The sequence below is a fragment of the Cyprinodon tularosa genome, unplaced genomic scaffold (genome assembly GCF_016077235.1).
Source record: "Cyprinodon tularosa strain WSP-4 unplaced genomic scaffold, ASM1607723v1 ctg96, whole genome shotgun sequence".
In the NCBI taxonomy this organism is placed as follows: domain Eukaryota; kingdom Metazoa; phylum Chordata; class Actinopteri; order Cyprinodontiformes; family Cyprinodontidae; genus Cyprinodon; species Cyprinodon tularosa.
Genome location: NW_024039740.1, coordinates 593,085 through 612,803, shown reverse-complemented (window position 1 = coordinate 612,803; position 19,719 = coordinate 593,085). Strand labels below are relative to the sequence as shown.

Sequence of the window (19,719 nt, the reverse complement as noted above, 5' to 3'; positions counted from 1 at the left end):
TTAAACAGATCAAGTTGACTGATACTGGTCACCAGCTGATTAATGGAGTTTTCCATTTTTTTCCCCCTACATTTTCTGTTGTATCTACACAGAAAATTAGCTTATTCATTATCTTACATATCACTCTTGTATATCTTATAAGCTGTATCTGCTTATTTTTATCTGTATTAATATCAAGTTTTAGTGTTGTTTGTGGGCTCTCTACTCGTCATTAACTTGCTGTGGATACACAGAATTTTCACAACAAAGGAAAATATTTATAATATATTTGTGCATATTAAAGATATATCTAGATGCTTCTGTAATTGTAATTATGACGAATCAGCTTGATCATCGTTAGGCTGGCACTGTCTGGCTGGAAACTAAAAAGTCTGATTGTTTTACAGTCAAAAGACACATCAAAGTTTTGTTATAACAGATCACATTTTAGATACCATAAACATTTTACAATCAGAATTGTGAAAATCTGTTTATGCAAAAAGTAGAAAAGAAGAAGTTAATACAATTCTCTACAAAACATGAATTAGCCGACATTATTATCAATAGGGTAGGGTTCGAATTCTAGCATAGTGTATTTCAGTTTACAAGGTTGTTAAAAGTTGACTTGTGCAATTAGGTAGAAATACATATCAACATATGTATATATGTAATTTTCATTTTTTCCTCTGCTAGCTGCTGTACAATGCTGCAGGCATATAACGAGCATACAAAAGCCTTCTGTTGTACGTCTGGGTGGCGACAGCCTGCTTTCGCCGTGTGTCACTGGGGTGTGTTTACGCTGCGTGACAGTGCCTGTGGGGTGCTGGCTAATGAAAGTCATGCACAGTGGTGTTCTGACAGGACACAGGGACCCCTTGGGGCCCCTTGCAGGGAGGCAGAGGCAGGCAAGGCGGTATTAGGGAGGTGAGACAGACAAGGTGCCAGTGCTAAACAGGGCTGTGCATACATACAGCTGTAACACATGTTAGAGATGTTGACAAAAGGCTGTAGATAAAAGCTAATTTTGGTTTATTTGTCTCCCTAAACACAACCTTACATTACAAATTGTAAAAGCTAAGTGGTAAAGAGTAAGATTTACCTTATATTGCAACAAGTTAAAAACTTCTAAAAGACGTAGGAACAATGTTTTCTGGTTAAAAGCAGACCCAGACTCTTATTTGTTTGAATCACTAGCTACTGTATGTGTTATGATCTTTTTGAAAAAAATAAAAAATGTATGTGTAAAGCTAAACTTTTGTTTGCAAGGCTCCTCCTCTGTCAAACATACCATCGGATTTCACAAACAAACACAGTCCTGAGTTAAAAATTGGATTGTTAATATTTAATAGGTCTGTGCTTAAACGAGAGACGAGTGCTATGGAAATGTTTACTATACATTCAGTCACAGGCTTCCCTGCCATTTCCCTCCTCTGTTTCAAGGCCTGTCATGCAGGCCTCATTATCATCAGCCTCATTTCTGCACTGCTTTCTGACCTTTAATTATTTCTGTTATCCTGCTGGCTCTTCACTGTGGTAACCCAGTGCAGCTGATACACAACAGTCCCAAAGGCAGGTAACCACTACAGTATATGCTAAGGTGTGCTGACAATTTAAAATTTAATCCAAAAAGTTGAGTCATGTGAGAGAGAAACAAAAAGCGAAGTTTACAAAAAAAAAAGGAAATGCAATAGTATCCCCAGTAAGTCATAAAATAAATGTATATTTTATGGCAGCAACATAGTGTTACGTGGAAATGCTTGGAAATGACAACCTTTAACTTGAGGATATTTATTCAGTGTGGAACAATAGAAACGCACAAAAAAATAAAACAATTAATAGCACCTGATGGTTGTTAAAAAGACCTGGTAACATTACAACTCCAATACTCAGTTTGGAATATCTTTTTTTTTTCTAAATATCTATCACCTTACTTACTGATTTTGGTCTTAAAAATGGTTCTTCTCCTCCAGCCTTTTTGGTCTTTGGCCAGAAAATTAATGTCCCTCTTTGTTATTTTGGGTTTGCAATCACAGGAAACAGAAAATCACTGCTTATAAGTCAAGGTTAGTAGAAACTCTGATCAATAAAAAAAAATAAAAAAAATAACATATATATATATATATATATTAGAAATGCTTCAGTTACATCTATTTTTAAAGGGAGTAGCTACAACAGAAAGGATTTTGTTAAAACACCTTTTCTTCATCCAATAAGTTCACTCAATTTAAAGGTTAGCATTTCCTTTCCAGTGTGTTATCAAGGTACTGCAATAAAATATTTCCTTGTTTTTTGTTATGCTAATTCATTTGGTTAAAATGTTCAAATCCTTTACACTTCAAAGATGCCAACAGATTTAACTTTGTGTTAATATACAGCTATACTCACAGCAGAAACTCTTCTTTTAATTTATTATTATGAATTGTCAACTAGCTGTATTAACTTCCAAAATCCCCAATGCAGAAAGCTTGCATTAAAATACCACCTTTTAACTTATATATTGTATTTATACAAGTTAAGTGAAAGAGAGCTGAAGTGCCCTGAGAGTCTAAGCAAAGTTGAGGGTGAACTATTTCAATCAGGCAAAAAATAGAGCTATTTCTTTTCCATTTTCCAAACACCCACTGTAGTTAAGCCTAAATTTTAAAGTTGCAAAAATTTGTGAAAAGCAGAATGAACATTTTTCTCTAAAATATAGTTTTATAGGAAACTGAATTTAAAGCAGTAAATGTGCCAACTTAGGTGCTGTTATTCCTGGACATATCCAGGTTGAGGAAAGGGAGGCATGGTAATGCTTGTCATTCATATTAATATCAAATTGAATGCTATTTTTCTCATGATGTCTGTCAAATTGTTACTTTCAGAGGTCATAAATGCTTGAAATGGTGTGGAAAGGGGTTATTTTCTCATCGTCTGCATTGCTCTCGCTAGTAATGCACCTGTAGCCAAGAGAGCAACTTTAATAAAACATTCATCTTATGGTAATGAAGAACTGCTTCCCTCCTGGTTCCAGGTCACTCTTGTATAATGAGGTTGATGAAGATAGCCGTGTGACTCTAATTGCAGAACTGATTTAAAGGGCTCAGATTTGACTCCAACAAATAGCACTAGGCTCTTCTCAGTAGAATACACTTTTATTCTGAGTTAATTGCACCAGCACAGCTGTCAAAACTCCTGAAAGCCTTCATAAAGCTTACAAACACAGACTGAGTGCAAATCATTCCAGCTTTAAATAACAGCAACAATTTGAAGAGCATGTGATTTGGGAACGCGGTTTTACCTCAAACTGGTCGACTTTTGCTCTTACTTTGTTTGATGTTCGTGCAAAGTGGCCACAGTAGCTTTGACATTTTAGCGACTGTCACAACCTTGAGTCTCCCGTAGAGAGATCCACCTTTCGTGACTTGACTGAGACTTTTTGTTGATCTGAGAGAGCTCCGAATAAAAGTAAAAATAGGTCCATCAGAGAGGTGGGAGTGAGGGAGGCATAAAGTCTTTTAGAAGACTTTCGCTCAATGGATGAATTACATGAGACATAATCTATGAAAGTCATGCATCTTTCATTTTGAAATGCTGGTTTTATTGAAAGAAACTGAGAATTTGTCTGATATTCATGCAAATCTGCACCGATTTACAGTTTTAAATTGGAGCGTTGCAGTTTTTCACAACAAATTATGCATCCAGGGTTAGTTGTATCTTTGTCGGTTTTATGGATAGCCACTTTCAGTTTCCACCTTGAACCAGTAATTTCCCTGGAATTTGTCTAGCATCCTTTTTTTTTCACCTTCAGAGTATCAGAAAACCTTTAATATATCCTTGTGACTTTTATGACAAATTAACTTGTTTGAGGTGAAGCAATTTTAAATCATTATATAAGAGTTATATTGCTAAGAAAAACAAACAAAGCATTTGACAATCCATAATCTTATATTTTGTGGATTTATTTATTCATTTTGCCTTTGCTAAGGGAAAGATAAATTCAAATTTTGTTTATAACCAAAGCTAAGACGGAATCCCATCTCCTTTTACTTGGTGATCTGCAACTCTGAACAGACAGAAACTGTCATAAGACAATTATCTTATGGTGTCTATCTAATTATTTTTTATTTACTAAATAGAACATTACAAAAAAAAATGCCAAGACTAATACAGTGCCTAAGCTTTTCAACAGTTTTGAAAAAATGTAAATCGCAACATTTTTATTAGGATTTGTGTGATCAGCCAAGACAAAATCACAAAGGATTTTGCAACAGGATTGTTTTAGTTTGGAAGAAGACTGCCTATCATCATCATCATCATTAAATTTCAATTTTTCCTTTTAATGGGTTAAAAAGCCATGAGAGAATTATAACCTTTTAGAACACATACATGTGCTCCCCCCTTTTCTTTTAGCTCTATTTGTTGAGGGCAATTACTATGATTGAAAGTGAGTTTTAATTTGCATTCTACAGTATGCGTCTTGCAGGCTCAGTCTATCTTATCTAGAGGAGAGGAAGAAGTTGTGAAATTAGTTATTTGCAGTAAAGTTTTTGCTTTTCCAACATACATCTTGCATGTAGGCTAACTGGTCTATAGTCACACAAAAGGTTTTCATATGTTTGAACTGTCCCCTAGGTACCATGCTTTGTGGCTTACTGTTCTCATTGGCACTCTTCCGAGAAAAAAAAAAAAAAAAAAAAAAGACTTGTGGAGCTTTTGTTGGACACCTTTTGTTTCGATAAAGTAAATATCAACATTTTACCTGATTGATCACTGATCCCCAGGCTTCATTATTGTATAAGACTCTCCTCTCATGGTATGTGTAGTCTTAGTACGTTTGCAGTTGTGTCATACTCTTTCCTTTTTCATAGGATAGTTAGAAGAGTGTTCTGTGAAATGTCTAAGGCTCAGGGTGAACACAAACCCTGCTCCAACTTTTTTTGCAAGGTTATTTGTTGCTTAATGTTCTTTAAGATAAGATGACGTTACAGAATAGTTGTCCTACATCTATACTTAAAAGGTGCTGATCAGTCACATTAAAATAAAAAAAAGAACTTTCTTGGTGAAATTTGACTGAAGGGTATGAAAGCCTTAATTAATGATAGATTGCCGTTTTCTCACAAAGATTTTTCTGTTTCAGTCACATGGAAAAGCATCACCAAAAACAAATTTTCACATCGATCAATCAAAATCGTCTTATGATACCTTAGTGTTTTTTACTTATTGTTCCTGTATAATAAAACATTAGTAGCCCAACAGAATAAAAAGGAAGGTAGTAATACTAATTTTCAGAAAAGTGTGTTGCCACACTAAAAAAGGCCACTGTTTGATTATTATTATTATTAACATTAAAAGTGAGAAAAAAAGAGAATCAAATATCATATCAAGAACTAAATGGAAAACCACCATCAAATCTCCTTAAAAAACACATCAGTGACAGTTGTTAAAAGTTGCAATGACTTATAAAAGGATTTTGTTTTTAGAAGAGGAAGGCAGAAAGATGCTGATAAAAACAAAATTTCACTTATTAATTCCCTTGAAATTGCAGCAACCTTCACGCCTGAAACATGGTTGACACAAGCAAAGTTTCAAAAGCACACAATGCAAGGGCTGTTTCTTGCATTTCACAGAGGCAAAGCCTGCAGTCAAATTGTTGAGAGATGATGCTAATGCAAGATGCAGAAATCTGTAGAAAATCCTTACAAATGACCAAATAAAGAGCTCAGAAAGAGCTGCTACAGTATGAACCGAAATGTCTCATACGATTCCAACTAGTCATTTTGCTAATTGATTATCAAATTTTCCAACCATCCCTTCGCATCAGAGTAAAGCATGTCCATGGAGACCAGGATCTGTCAGGCCATTAGCTGATAGTTACAACTTAAAAAAAAACAAAAGATTGTCTTAAAATAAGAATGACCCTACTATGCAGAAATTGTTATTTTTCCATTTTTTAATGTTCAGTTTCAGTAAAAACTCCTCTAATATATCTGCCCAAAGTTGTTTCCTTTCATGTCTGGAGTTTCCTTGTTAATATTAGAGGTTTATGTGCCTCCTCCAACAGCTTGAGCCTAACATAAGCAGAGCAAATCTTATCTTTATTTTTATCAACTTTTCAGCAGAATTATGCAGATGAGCAGGGTCTTCTCCTAAGTGTGATACATTCCTGGATATGTCTTTGGTCATATTGTTTTCAATAGGTTTTACCTTGTGAAGCATTCTCTGTAAAAAATGCATACATAAGCACAGCCAAAAAGAATATCATGCACACAGAATCTGAAATTAGTTTTTAGGGATCTCTCTGAGCTAATTTGCCACAGCTATTACAAATGCTGTTAATTCACTGAATTGTATTATAAACCTCATAAACTACTAGTTGTGATTTGTCATGTGCCTTTCCTTTTGGCCATCCACATTAAATATGATTTCAGAGCTTCTTTTCAACTCTGTAACTAAATCATATTGTATTTGAGCTGCAGCAATAATATTTACAATTCTAATTGATGTACATAGAATATTCCTTTATGCACAATTTGGAGGTGTATGCATTATTGGGAAGCTTAATGTTGTTGCTTTTGCTGTATGTCTGTTAAAATAGCAATTTATTGCTTAGTTTTAGTCATTGCAGACTTTAAAGCCTGCATAGTTTTTTATTTGACATTTATATCTCTATTGCAGAACTATTAATTTCTGTTTATATGATTACAAGACCATGTGTTCTCTCCTCCTGAGAACTACAACATTAGCAAAAACTTCAGGATGCTAACTTGCATTAGCACATGCTTGCTTTGTGTTAACGATGTATCAGGCTGCAGTTCACTTACCCAAGGGAAACAGGGTAACATGCACTCGTTAGCAACATGTGGGGGTTATGGTATGAAGGTTTTAAGGATGAAGGAGTTGGGAAGACAAGCACACACCTTCAGTGTGGGACACAGGCAAAGAGATCTCCATGCAAGCAGCAGACTGGGCCTTTCGGAAGGGTGGTCGGCCAGGGCCTCTGCGGGTTAGCCGTGGCCCCTCGGGACCCATCGGAATGCGAGGCTTCCCCGCCGAGCAGGGCTGAGAGGTGGGACTAGTGCAATGTCCATTGACATGATCTGTAACAACGGCAAAGCATTAGCAAACAACAGAACGGAGGGAAATGATAATTTTTTTCTAACATATTGTAATCCACAGCTGCAACATCCATCTTTATAGGTCTGAAAATAGATATTAAAGTCAAAACAACATTATGGGGCCTTTTACATCCTCAAAATGAAGTAGCTTTGAAGCAAAGTTTGTTTTCAAAATACAAAGGCAAGTAAGCTTCAGAACCTATGAAGATGAATATATTGCAGTGTAAGAGGTATAGAACCTGATTGTCAAGTAGGAAAATGACAGTGAAGGACAGGGGGTGAGTGCGTAGCAAAGGGCTGAAGAGTGGTTTGAAGGTAAGTATGTGCAAGGAGAAGAAATAGATGCTGTCAAAAGGAAAAGAAAAAATGCAGAGTGAAATTTGAAAGTGCAGCTTCCACCACCTCTGTGCCAGGAAAGAGATAAAAAGAACACAACAAACAAAACAGGCAAATTTAATCTCCACTTTGTTTTTATCCTTGTCAGACTGTCAAATTCTGTTTTTAGAAGAAGCTATTAATTTTTTTAATCTAATCTCAGTCCTTGCAACATTGCCATCTAAGCTCATAATAAACCTTTATTATGTTCTGTATTATTCCTGTGCAAATTCATTTGGAGCGTTTACAGAGTCACAGATGGTGCTCACATGAAAACACTTGTTGCATTCTGCAATCATGGCTTTACATGTTTTTTTTCCATAGGGACTGCATTTGCGGCTGGCTGTTTTTTATTTAATGCTGCGGGCCTGCGGGACAAAATGAGTGAGAATAAAATAACTTCTTTTGAACCAAACCCTTTCAATGAGACAACAAAACATAAATAGGAAAGCTTGGACACGGCTCTTTTGTATCAACAGACAACGATTCTGTCAGGATATTCATAATTAAAAGCCCCACGATACCTATCCTTTGATGCTCCCATTCTTCCTTGTCCTTCGAGACAAATAAATAAAGCAATGCCCTTTTTAAATGACATCCGTGTGGTAATAAAACCAAGGTTAAAAGCATTTGGAGTTGATAGGAATGTCTGATGGAATTGCTTTCCTTTATCATTTTCTCCTTCCCTCTCTAATATTCTTGTTTGAACATTTATGAAGCATGCAGACAAACAGCATTATGCTAATTGCTAAAAGCAGTACACAGTGTTCCATGTTTCCTGTTCTATGGCTGCCTTTTCAGATCTGCTCTTCTATTCAGGTGCTTTTGGCAGAAAAATCCAATTCCAAAGTGAAGATGAAAAACACTGGGGTGCCACCCAGTCCACGTGCAACACTCACATGGGTTCACAGCAGGACGAACCAAGATAGCACAGGGGTGTTTTTTTCTCCCCCCAGTGTGTAAAACGGGGCTAATGGGAAGCCACATGATGGCACTGATGTGTATCTGCTGGTGTGTTTTTCTTATTCTGAATTTCAAACAGGGACACAGTAACAGTGGTTTATTCCCAGATGTTTTGATGAAAGCTCTTAGTTAACAAGGACTTCTCTCCGGTATCATCTACCTTATCCAGAAAACCAGAAAAAAAAGAAATCTATCAAAAATACACCAACAATTATATTCATCTGCATAAAAATTGGGAACTGTTCCATCCAACAGACTAAATAACAAATTTTTCTTTCGTTAACACACTATAAAATTGCTCATATTTTGACATTTTAGATGCTCAAAGGAGCAAAATAATGAAATAGTCCTGCGTGGGCATTTGTACCTCTTAAAATTTTTATATTTTGACAAGTCACAACCATAATCTTCAAAGCCTTTTGTCCAGATTTTATCTAACTGCTTTATACAAAGTAAAGTTTATCAGTAAATAAACATCTTAAAATTATTTCTACTCCTTTACTCTGATCCAATCTGATATAGAGCATCTGTTAACAGAAATCTGTTAGCAGAGGTTCCCAAATTAATTCCTGTCAGGGTTTTAATAGGTAATTCCAAAACATTACTATATTTTGATCTAAACCTTTGAAGAAAAACATCTTCACACCATGATGGTGTAATGTTTTATTGCATTTACACTTGCTTTGAACTTTATACCAACTTTATCTCTCACCTAACTATCCACTTTGTATCTTTTTTTATAATACTGTTAACTGTAAAAAACATTCATATTAGGAATAAATAAATGAACCTATTATTTTCCCTCCTCTTTATTTTTTTGTGTATTTCTGACATCAAATCCCCAAAATATATATTGATTTTCTTTGGGTGTATAATAACCGATAAGAGGAAACACCAAAAAGACACCTTTTATCAAAAAAAGAAAACTAGAGTGAATGGTTTAAAAATGTTCTTTTCTATCATTTATTAAAATGTTCATTCTTAATGCTGCTAAAAAAAAGGAAAAAGTTTTATTGTAACTGCATTAAAAAAAAAGGTTTGAAAAACAACAGTTACAGACAGGCGAGTTATATGTTGAGAAAGTGAACATTGTCAGTGTGGAGAGTGCATGTAAAACTGCAGAAGGACAGCAAAGGGAAACCTGAGATCATGATGTTTAGCAGTCAGAAATGCAAGCAGGGGTGGACGCGAAGAATCTGTTATGTAGGTGATCCAGTAAAAATGAAGGGAGAACTGTTTTAGCGAGAAATGATTCAGTTACAATGAGACAGGGCAGCGAGTGATCCAATACTGAAAAGCAACGGTTGTTGATGAAGGCAGGATTGAGCAAAAACCAGAAGATGGTCCAATCATGGGAAAGCGATAGAAAGCCTCAACTTTAAATATACAGTAGTTATGAACTACAAAATCACCTTTATAAACACTTGCAAAATGTAGAAGAAACAAACACAGTAGATACAAATAAAACAGAACAAAACAAAACAAAGAAAGCTGTCAAAGGGCCAAAGTGGACAAACACTTTAGGCTGACAGTCTTATGGGCTGGTTAAAAAAAGAACATAGAAAGTCATAAGGAAACAGAAAATTTAATGAGAGGAATAAAAAAAAAATTCTTAAGTGACAGAAGGTCTAGTTATTTTACAAAACAGAAAGTAAACAACTTAAAGGAAATCAAATGAAAACTGCTGGCTTTCGCCTACCGTACCAAGATCAGTCTTAAGATCTGTGGGCAGACTTAACTTTCTGCCGGGTCCCTTTACTGAAACAAAAGAATAGGAAACAAAGAACCAGTTAATCCCTTCAAACAAAAATAAATAGATAAAGGAAATGAAAAAAGGAAGGAAAAAAAAGAGCAGACATAATCCATGTCAAATAATAAGAAAAAAGGTAAAAAAAAAAAACTACAAAACTTAATTAAACAAATGAACAAGGAACCAGAGCATGCAGTTTGGTGCAATAACATAAGGCAGGTAAAATGCATGCTCTACGGTTTTTCCCAGGCCAGTTTTCATAGGCAATTGTACAACAGTGCTTAGAACCAATACTGATGTGGAGATGAGATGCTTACTGTTGGGTGTAATAATTATTAGCCTAGATCAGGTATCATTTGGCTTCTTGGTTACCAGCTCAGATAAAATAACCAACTTTCTCCCATTCATTCATTTTCTTTTAGCCTATTCATTTGTCTAGTTTATCTAATATTCAATATCTACAATAGTTATATTCAGTTTAAAAGTATTTTTGGCCTGGGATGTCTGACATGGAGGCACAGATATACAGGATGATTCCTCATGGTACACTAAAGGCAACCAAAACTGCTCAGTGAAACATTTTGCAAGCATTTTTCAGAAAGTAGAGAAAGTTTGGAGTTGAGGTGCGCATCAAAAAAAATAAAGAATCAAGGAAAAATAATTTACAGGAAAAGTGGAGTATTCTTTATTTGTTTTGAATTCTAATTACATGTGAAAAAAACAGAATGGGTTTTAAATGACACCTTGAAATTTAAATGACCAGTACGGAAATGTCATGACTGTGAACTTCATTTTTTTTTTTATGTCCGTTTAATTGTTTGTTTTTAGTGGTAAAAGTAATCAGAGTCAGCAGTGATTTATTTGTGAAAAAAAGTGAACTCAGGTTCTGATCCTTTTGCTGTGTACTGGAGCCTAGAAAAGACACATGCACAAAAGACTAGTAATGAGACTTTGACAACTTGCTCATCAAGGGGACGTTCTGTCTTCTTAAGTCTTCTCCAAAGATGCTTTAGTTCAAAGATTTAAAGAGTCCATTTCCAGCTCACATTATTGTATATTTTTTATTGAGAGCAGGCCTTCAGATTAGTGTCACTAATGAGCTAATGGACAAGCGATTTCATAAAATATGATTAGAGAAGAACTGATGCAGCAACTTCATAAAATGTTGACTGTTAGATATACGATTAAAGAAAATTATGTTCATTATAAACCTATAAGACGAGGATGGTTCCTCTGCATAATTGCTCCGCAGCTGCACAAACATTTCATAAACTGGTTTTATTGCAACAAACAGGTCAAGCTGACCTGGGCGACGGAAGAGGTAAATAGTACTAAAGTAGATACTGCTTGCATTTTACCTAATGGCTATTACTTTTTCTATAATTATCTTATCCATGAGGAGCATGTCGTGCAAGCCAATTATTCTGTGCAGTCAGCTGGGTTTCCTTAGATGAAACATTTTTACCATCTGTCCGTATTATCTGAAAAAATTGTTTTTGTAAAGTGCCTTGAGAAGACATTGTCAATTGAAAATATAAAAAATGAAATGTATTGAATTGAATGTCTTTACATCAAATCTGTTGTACCTACAGTGAGTTCCAAAAGTATACAACCAATTTGTCTGATGTATTGTCTTTCATGAACAATAGCTTTGAGTTATAATGTATTTTTGGGCATTGTAAGGTGTTACAGACAATAATGGCAGCATGATGCTGAATTTTTGTCTACTTCAAATTTCTTTGGCTTTTTAAAATGAAACCAAATTTTATTGTTTTTGCATTGCACTTACAATTCCCCATTTGCTATACCCTGCCTTTCTTATTGTAACTAGACTTCAATGTGAACATGGTTATTTTTTGGGAATGGGGACTGTTATTAGGCCCTGGGGAAAGATAGATATGGTGATTGCAGTGTCATACTGAGGGAGTTCTATTTATGTATGTGTGTGGGCTGTAACACTCTTTTTAGTCTCACTGATGTTTTTGAGTGGAATTCTTGACTTGGTCCTTCATCTTAGAGGTTGGTCACAATTTTCAACATTTCAACAAGTGTGCAAAAGATACAGTGAGGAAAATACATATTTATATGCCCTGCTATTTTGCAAGTTCTCCCATTTAGAAATCATAGAGGGGCCTGAAATTGTCATTGTAGGTGCAAGTCCACTGTGAGAGACATAGTCAAAGCAAAAAAAAAAGAAATCACAAAGTATGATTTTTTTTAACTATTTATTTGTATGATACAGCTACAAAAAAGCATTTGAATACTTGTATATCAGCTAGAAATCTGACCCTCCAAGACCAGTCAGTCTGCCTTCAAAATGTCCACCTCCACTCTATTTGTTATTCTTAATTAGTTGCACCTGTTTGAGATCGTTTGCTGCATAAAGACACCTACAATCAGTAAGAATCCAACTACTAACATGGTCAGTCATGGGAGAAAGTCATGTTGTCAGATAATACCAAAATAAAACTTTTTTGGTCATAATTTCACTAACTGTGTTTGGGGGAAGAGGAATGATGAGTACCATTCTAAGAACACTATCCCTACTGTGACGCATGGGGGTGGTAGCATCATGCTCTGGGGGTGTTTTTCTGCATACTGGACATAGTAAACTCCATGCATTAAGGAGAGCATGCGTGGGCCTATGTATTGCAAGATTTTGGGGAACAACCTCCTTCCCTCAGTTAGAGGATCGAAGATGGGTTGAGACTGGGTCTTCCAAAATGACAATAAACCGAACCAAACAGCCCGGATAACCAAGGAGTGGCTCTGTAAGAAGCATATTAAGGTTCTGGCGTGGCCTAGCCAATTACCAGACCAAACCCAATACAGAATCTTTGGAAAGAGCTCAAACTCTGTGTTTCTCAGTGACAGCCCAGAAACCTGACTGATCTAGAGAAGATCTGTGTGGAGGAGTCGGCCAAAATCACTCCTGCAGTGTGTGCAAACCTGGTAAAAAACTACAGGAAACGTTTGAGCTTTGTAATTGCAAACAAAGGCTACTGTACCAAATATTAATATTGATTTTCTGAGGTGTTCAAATACTTATTTGCAGCTGTACCATACAAATAAAAAGAAAAAAAAATCATACATTGTGATTTCTGGAATCTGTTTTTAGATTATGTCTCTCACAGTGGACATGCACCTACGATGACAATTTCAGACCCCTCCATGAAATTTCTTACTGGTAGAAGTTTCAAAATAGCAGGGCGTTCAAATATTTATTTCCCTCACTGTACATATATGTATTTTACTTTTTTGGACTGAACTCCCCACACATCCAATCATAAAAAATTTGATTTTCAGCAAACCTATTTTATCATAACTGGGAACTACAATTGCAATTGTTCTTGCTGAACAATACTTGATGTTGAATGCAAATCAATAAATAAATGAATAAAAAAAAACTGCAAGAGAGAGAGAGAGAAGCCTCCATGAAGTTGCTGGATAAATAGAGAAATAATTTTAGCTATAAAATTAAAGATACAAGCTAATTGACATCTGTTGTGCTAATGCTACTTAATGCTAGCACAGAGCAATGCTTGTTGATTACACTTTGAGTTTGGCTAATATTTCAAGTTGACAATGCCTAAGAAAATAAAAAAATGCACTTTGCCATGAGCTGAAAATACATCATTTAAAAGCATACACAGACCCTTAATTTGAAAATGATGAAAATTGTGAATGACCTCTAAATTATTTATCCAACCATTAGGCTACTATATAGTTGTATTGCAGTGAAAACTAATTTAACAATTTCCACATCAGAACTTTAAAAAAAGCAAACAGGCTGAATACTTCTTTGGGGGACTGTACTTTGCCAGTAAATGTGATTAAAAACTATATTGCATCTTTAACGTGTTACTGATCTTACTTTATTTTAAATAAAACTGAAGTTTTTGTGAGACTAACCTCAAATATAATGCTAGACCTCCCCTTTCTCCTAAATATATGTAAAGCATTAAATAGAAAATGGTTTGCCAATTGTACCCCACTAACAAATAACATTATTCCTGACCATGCAAATTCTTCCCTTTTCTTTGCAAGGATACAACATTTGCCCAAGGCATAAATAAACATTTAAATGTTCTTTGAAATGCTCTGGCACTACTCAAGAGTTTTTTTTTTCTCTTTTGCACTAGGCCACCGTCAACATTTTATCTTTCCACACAGATGACCCATTATTTTACAGCAGCACAAAGTGACTCTTAAAAGTCTACCCTGCTGTTAAAATGCCAGTTTTTTGTAACGATGAAATTATTAGAGCATGATAGATCATTATCAACATTTCGTTACTTCCATTGTCACATACTCTTAAAAGTGCATGACAAACCAAATAAGAAAAAGAAAAAAATGGAACAACAGTGTGCTAGTATAAGAGTGTATGCCTTCAGACAAGTTCACTGTTTAATACACCTTTTGATCCAGTTACAGCATATACTCTTCTTAGGTATCAGCATTGTTTAATTGTTAACTTTATAAACCTTAAAAATGTATATTTTTGTTTTTTGCATCTTTTTTGTTTTCTCTCTAACCTTTTTTCAGTTTAGTTTTTCGGCATATGTCAAATTTCAGATAAAAATTTTTTTACATAGGTCAACATGATGTTAGATGACAACATCTGGCGTTTTAACAGTAGTGTAGATATTCCACCTTCCTGACTCGATTCACCCATTGCAAACAGTAATATTCTGTAAGATAATATGGCATAAAATTCCATCACATTTCTTGATAAAACCCATAATAGTTGATTGGGTATAGAAATATAGAGCTCTGACATTACATATGATGTATCAGTCCTAAAACAGACTTTGCTAAAGCTGCTCAGCTCTGGAATTAGCCACACAGCAAGCTTCATGCAGTTAGTTAGAGACAAGACAAGGTCATGATTAATGTTAGCCAAGAGAACAACAAGATAAGTATGCAAGTTTATTGACACAAAGACCCAAGCACTAGGGCTCGGGAAAGAAGCTTGTCGCCTTTTAGTGGCAGCGATGAGTGATTCTAGAGGGGAAACAATGATTAATGCTCCACAGAATGAGTCACTCAAAGCACAGAGTGAGAAGCTGGATTCAACCAGAATACAACCCCTCCCTCTTATTCTTAATGCCACCTGCATCACAGCATCGGAGACTGATAAGGGGTCAGAGGTCAAAGCCCAGATCTGGCAGATAAGAACATCAAAATTCATTGCATGTGGAGCCACAAGACAAGGAGGCCACTTAGCAACCATCATCACAAAGCATGTAGCACATTTTCTTTCTGGCAGCACAGTAAGCAAGCTGGTTCGTAAGCTTTTTCTGTTTTGACCACTAATGGCTCTGGGATGTCTAATTGGATTTTTCTTGCTTAATCATCTAGATTTCTATTGAGCTTAGAAATATTTCTCAATAATCTTAAAGGCACACCGGGTAACTTTTGGTCACTAGGGGTGCTAGAACCTGTAACTTTCACATCTAGCGTCCCTAGTGGCAACACTTGCCGCAGCACTGTAGGAAAAGTCAACAAACAATCAGCTGGGCATCCTCCTGTGTCCTTTCATGGGCTGCGCTATAGGCTTCTAGGTTTTAGCTCAGAGGGTCAGAGAAACACTGCTGCTTTCGAGAGAACACCGTAGGGCAGCCCGGACCACGCCATGCAGCGTTGAGGACCAGCAGCGCAGCTCCAGCGAAGACCCACTGGGTAGGACGGGGCATCTCAGTTAGCTTTTGTCATTAGCCTGCTGGCTTTCTCTGCCCATATTTTGCTTCCACTAAACATCAAAAATAATAAAGATATATGACTTTATACTAGGAGAAAAGTGTTAAATTAAAGGTTTAATAAAAATGTTGAAAAAAAAAATTATTTTACATTTAGCTTCTTCTTACAGTCTGCGACAACAAACTCGAACTCAATCGACTCTTGTTTTTCGTCTTGCACAATCTCTTCCATGTTTTCTCTTTTAGGCCTCCTCAGGAGGTTTCAACTTTTTCCTTGCCTCAGCCATGACCAGTAGTTGAGCAGGCAGAAAAATATTGGATCAAAAGCATCAGTACCACGTCTATATAAGAGCCTGTGGCCGTAAAGCGATACGTTCTTCCAAGTCACATCACCTGGTCAACAATGGTACATCATCTCAGCTTACATAGGTGTTATTTAGAGTGGGGAGCCCCCCTCATCGCATTGATAAGGTCAAGTGTTTTATGTTGGCCTGATTAATCATTTAAAATAACTCGTATGCATCAACTCTTTAGGTCACAAAGTCTGCGGTGTGCCTTTAAAGCCTACTTGCATAATATACAGTTTTTTTGGCCATATTCCAAAGTCCAGTAGGTTTGTAATGCTGTATAATGCTTCACAAATGGATTTCAAAATATTTTCCAGTTTTGTCACCTTAAAATCACAAACTAATTTATTGGGACTTTAGTTGATGTGCTTCAACTACAGCTGCAGTTCTTTTGGGATATATCTCTACCAGCTTTGTACATGTAAAGGCTAATCTCATTGCCCATTTCCTATGAAAAACAGATCGAATTTACCTAGATTGAAGTTTTGATCTAAGCTATTCCCTTCCATATATGCAGCTTCATCTATAGGCTCCTCGTTCTACTGGAATGCAAAGTTTTGGACCATGTGTAAGTGTTTTGGAGCCTCTTAAAGGAGTTATTGCAGAATTGCGTAAATGCCTGATAGTTCAATTTTCTGGCAAAAACTCACTTTTTCAAAATATATGCTGTCTCATCTTTTTACTTATGGCAAACTTGGAATTCCTATGGATCTATTTCAACTGCACCCATCTTCTTGTCACTCTTCGACAAAGTCCAGATTGTTGTTGTTCCTAACCAATAATTTGTACAATCTGAACTGTGGATCTCTAAAGCTCTTTTGATGATAGGCTGTACAGTATGGTGTTCTACAAGATGTTAAAAGCTTGAGAGGTTGTGGTATAAAAAAACCCCACTTATTAGGTAACATTGGAAACCATGTGCTTGTATTGCATTTGGGCTCTGGGAGAAAAGGGGGTTATAAGAAGTGACATTTTTCAGACTTTTTTCTTAAACATCCTTGATTTTATTTTGCTTCACATTTATGTACTAATTATGTACATAACTGTGTACTGTAGTAATTGCACTATATGTAAAAGAATTTGAAGTTTGTGGTTATAAAGTGACAAATAGTATAAAAGATGCTAAATTGAAATCGCTACATTTTAAAGAGATTTATTTCTTTTGTACCATAGTTGTTTTGAAACAAATTCACTTAAATATTTCTGCTATCTTGTTAATAGGGCTGCTCACAGCGTGAAGCATAGCAAGCATGCAAGGTGAACGCTGAAACAATCACTATCCTAAAACTAATGATCCTATCTCCCTCACATGTAACATGTAGGCCACAGAACACAGACCACAAGCAGGTGTCCACGAAGAGGCCGAGATCCACGAGTCATCCCTCATCTTACCATTGTCCAGTAAGTAAAAGACTGGACTGCAGTGGCTGGCTCTCAGACTGGCCACCGGTTCTGGCAGGATGCGTGGGTCATTGTGAAGGGAGGTTGGGTAATGAACTGAAACAGGAGAGCCAACAGAACAGACAGACTTTTCAGGGAAGCAGGGGAGAGAAAAACACACTGGGTGAACTGGGGAGAAGAGAAACTTGCAGGTAATAGACAGGAATCAAATCTGAAGGTATGAAAAAAAAGAGGTTAATGCCATGTTTAGAAAATATTCTCTTCCACCAACAGCCGACAGCTCAGACGCCTTCATCTATTCCACAAATAATAACGAAAATGACTCTAAAGTATTACCACAAGGACAACAAAAAACTGCAATAGACCAGACTTATTTATCAAAATAACTGCAGCTCTTTCTAATGCTTTTGGGCTTTATTTTATGCAAAAGACCTTCTATCATACAGACATAGATACATTTTCTTTACGAGCAAACCATCTAGTGCTATATCTTTAAGCTATAGCAATAAAAAATAATATCTGCCAAGTTTGTCAGCTTTTTTTAATGACACATGAATTCTAGACATAACCTTCTTAGAACATAAAAATATTTATATTGGTTCCTTGTGCCATATCAAACGCTAATGAAACATCAGATTCAGAATGACGTAATAAACTGACCAATGACTGGGAATAAGCATGCTGTTATATGAGCAAAGGGCTTGCTTTACTTTAACTGATATGGGCTTATTCAAATACTAACACCACTGCCTCTATCAAAAATGACCAAGGTAATTACAGAAGTATTGTTGAAAAATAAAGTTATTTTAATCTTTCTAAGCACAAACTACAACTATAAAAAGCAGGTTTGGGTGCATATGCACAGATGTTCCCTCTAATGAGTTCTGTCTGTAAGTGTAAATATAATTCTAAAAATTTCACATTGTGTTTCTATCTTCAGTAAATATTTTATTTTCCTTTTTTTAGATATCATTACACCTAAAGCACCTCTACTAAATTTAACCCACTGGGTGAGTTCTCAATTGGTTGTGTGCCATCTTGTCTATGTGTCAGCTAAGTACTGCTACAGCTTCTAGTGGCTTAAAACTCTTGGAAAAAGGTGACATATAACCCTAAATAAAAAAAAAAAAATGCACATAATTTGTTGTGTGGAGGGAGACAATTTCCAATCATCCGGCAGTCCAATTACACCTAAAGCACCTCTACTAAATTTAACCCACTGGGTGAGTTCTCAATTGGTTGTGTGCCATCTTGTCTATGTGTCAGCTAAGTACTGCTACAGCTTCTAGTGGCTTAAAACTCTTGGAAAAAGGTGACATATAACCCTAAAAAAAAAAAAAAATGCACATAATTTGTTGTGTGGAGGGAGACAATTTCCAATCATCCGGCAGTCCAATTACTGCATCTAATGTCAGTTAAGAGGGGTGAAGATTTGTTAAGAGGAAATCAGTTCATCTATGCTTACACTCACTGACACAGGGTGAATAAGGACAACTGCTGACTTGCTTAATAAGCTGTCTGTCTGCAGTGTGTATATAGCTTTAAGCAGACACCACCAACCTGGTGTGCCAGGGGCAGATAGACAGCATCTAATGGCCACAGTGAAGGGTTGCAGTGTGATTTCATCCAGTAAAAACAAGCCATACTGCCTCTGTTTGCCAAGCAAAGCACAGCTGTGCTGTCTATTATTACTGCAGGAATATCAGTGCTTAGAGTGTTTTTAATCACTTCCAAATTAACATGGAACATGAACTAAGATGGCAGGAAAAAAGAAAAAACAATGAGACCATTTTCCTTTCTATCTTCTTAAGCTGTAACGCGGATCTGTATCATCTCTACCTGTCTGCATTTTCTCTCCCACTGGCAAAATGTGAATCAAATTTGTTCACACAGAATCTTGTTGCTTATATACCTGTTCTTTTCATCCATCTTTACACAAATCTTATGCTCTTTTATGTCTTTAACACCTAATAATAAGCCTACTGCAAAATTCCCATGACCTAGATGACATGACAGATCTGAAAGGCGTCTTAGCACAAAGGAAAAGAACATCTTGTCTTATTCATGTTATTTTGTCCTTGCAGTCTTAGCAAAGGCAGGCTGGTGAGTAA

At 36.1% G+C, this 19,719-nt stretch overlaps 1 protein-coding gene across 12 annotated transcripts in view; it reads right to left on the bottom strand.

Moving 5' to 3' along the window:
• The window catches only part of stxbp5l (syntaxin binding protein 5-like), a 168,486-nt gene that overhangs the window by 19,238 nt on the left and 129,529 nt on the right, over positions 1-19,719 (bottom strand). For 4 of the 12 annotated variants that reach the window (XM_038275461.1, XM_038275464.1, XM_038275463.1 and 1 more), the window contains one exon: positions 6,876-7,055. The exons of 2 other annotated variants lie outside the window; for them this stretch is intronic. In XM_038275461.1, the coding sequence (XP_038131389.1) occupies positions 6,876-7,055 (180 nt within the window). Of the gene's footprint in view, positions 1-6,875; positions 7,056-10,115; positions 10,170-17,599; positions 17,705-19,719 lie in introns of all 12 variants that reach the window. 6 more of the 12 variants (XM_038275456.1, XM_038275459.1, XM_038275458.1 and 3 more) reach the window with 3 other exon arrangements.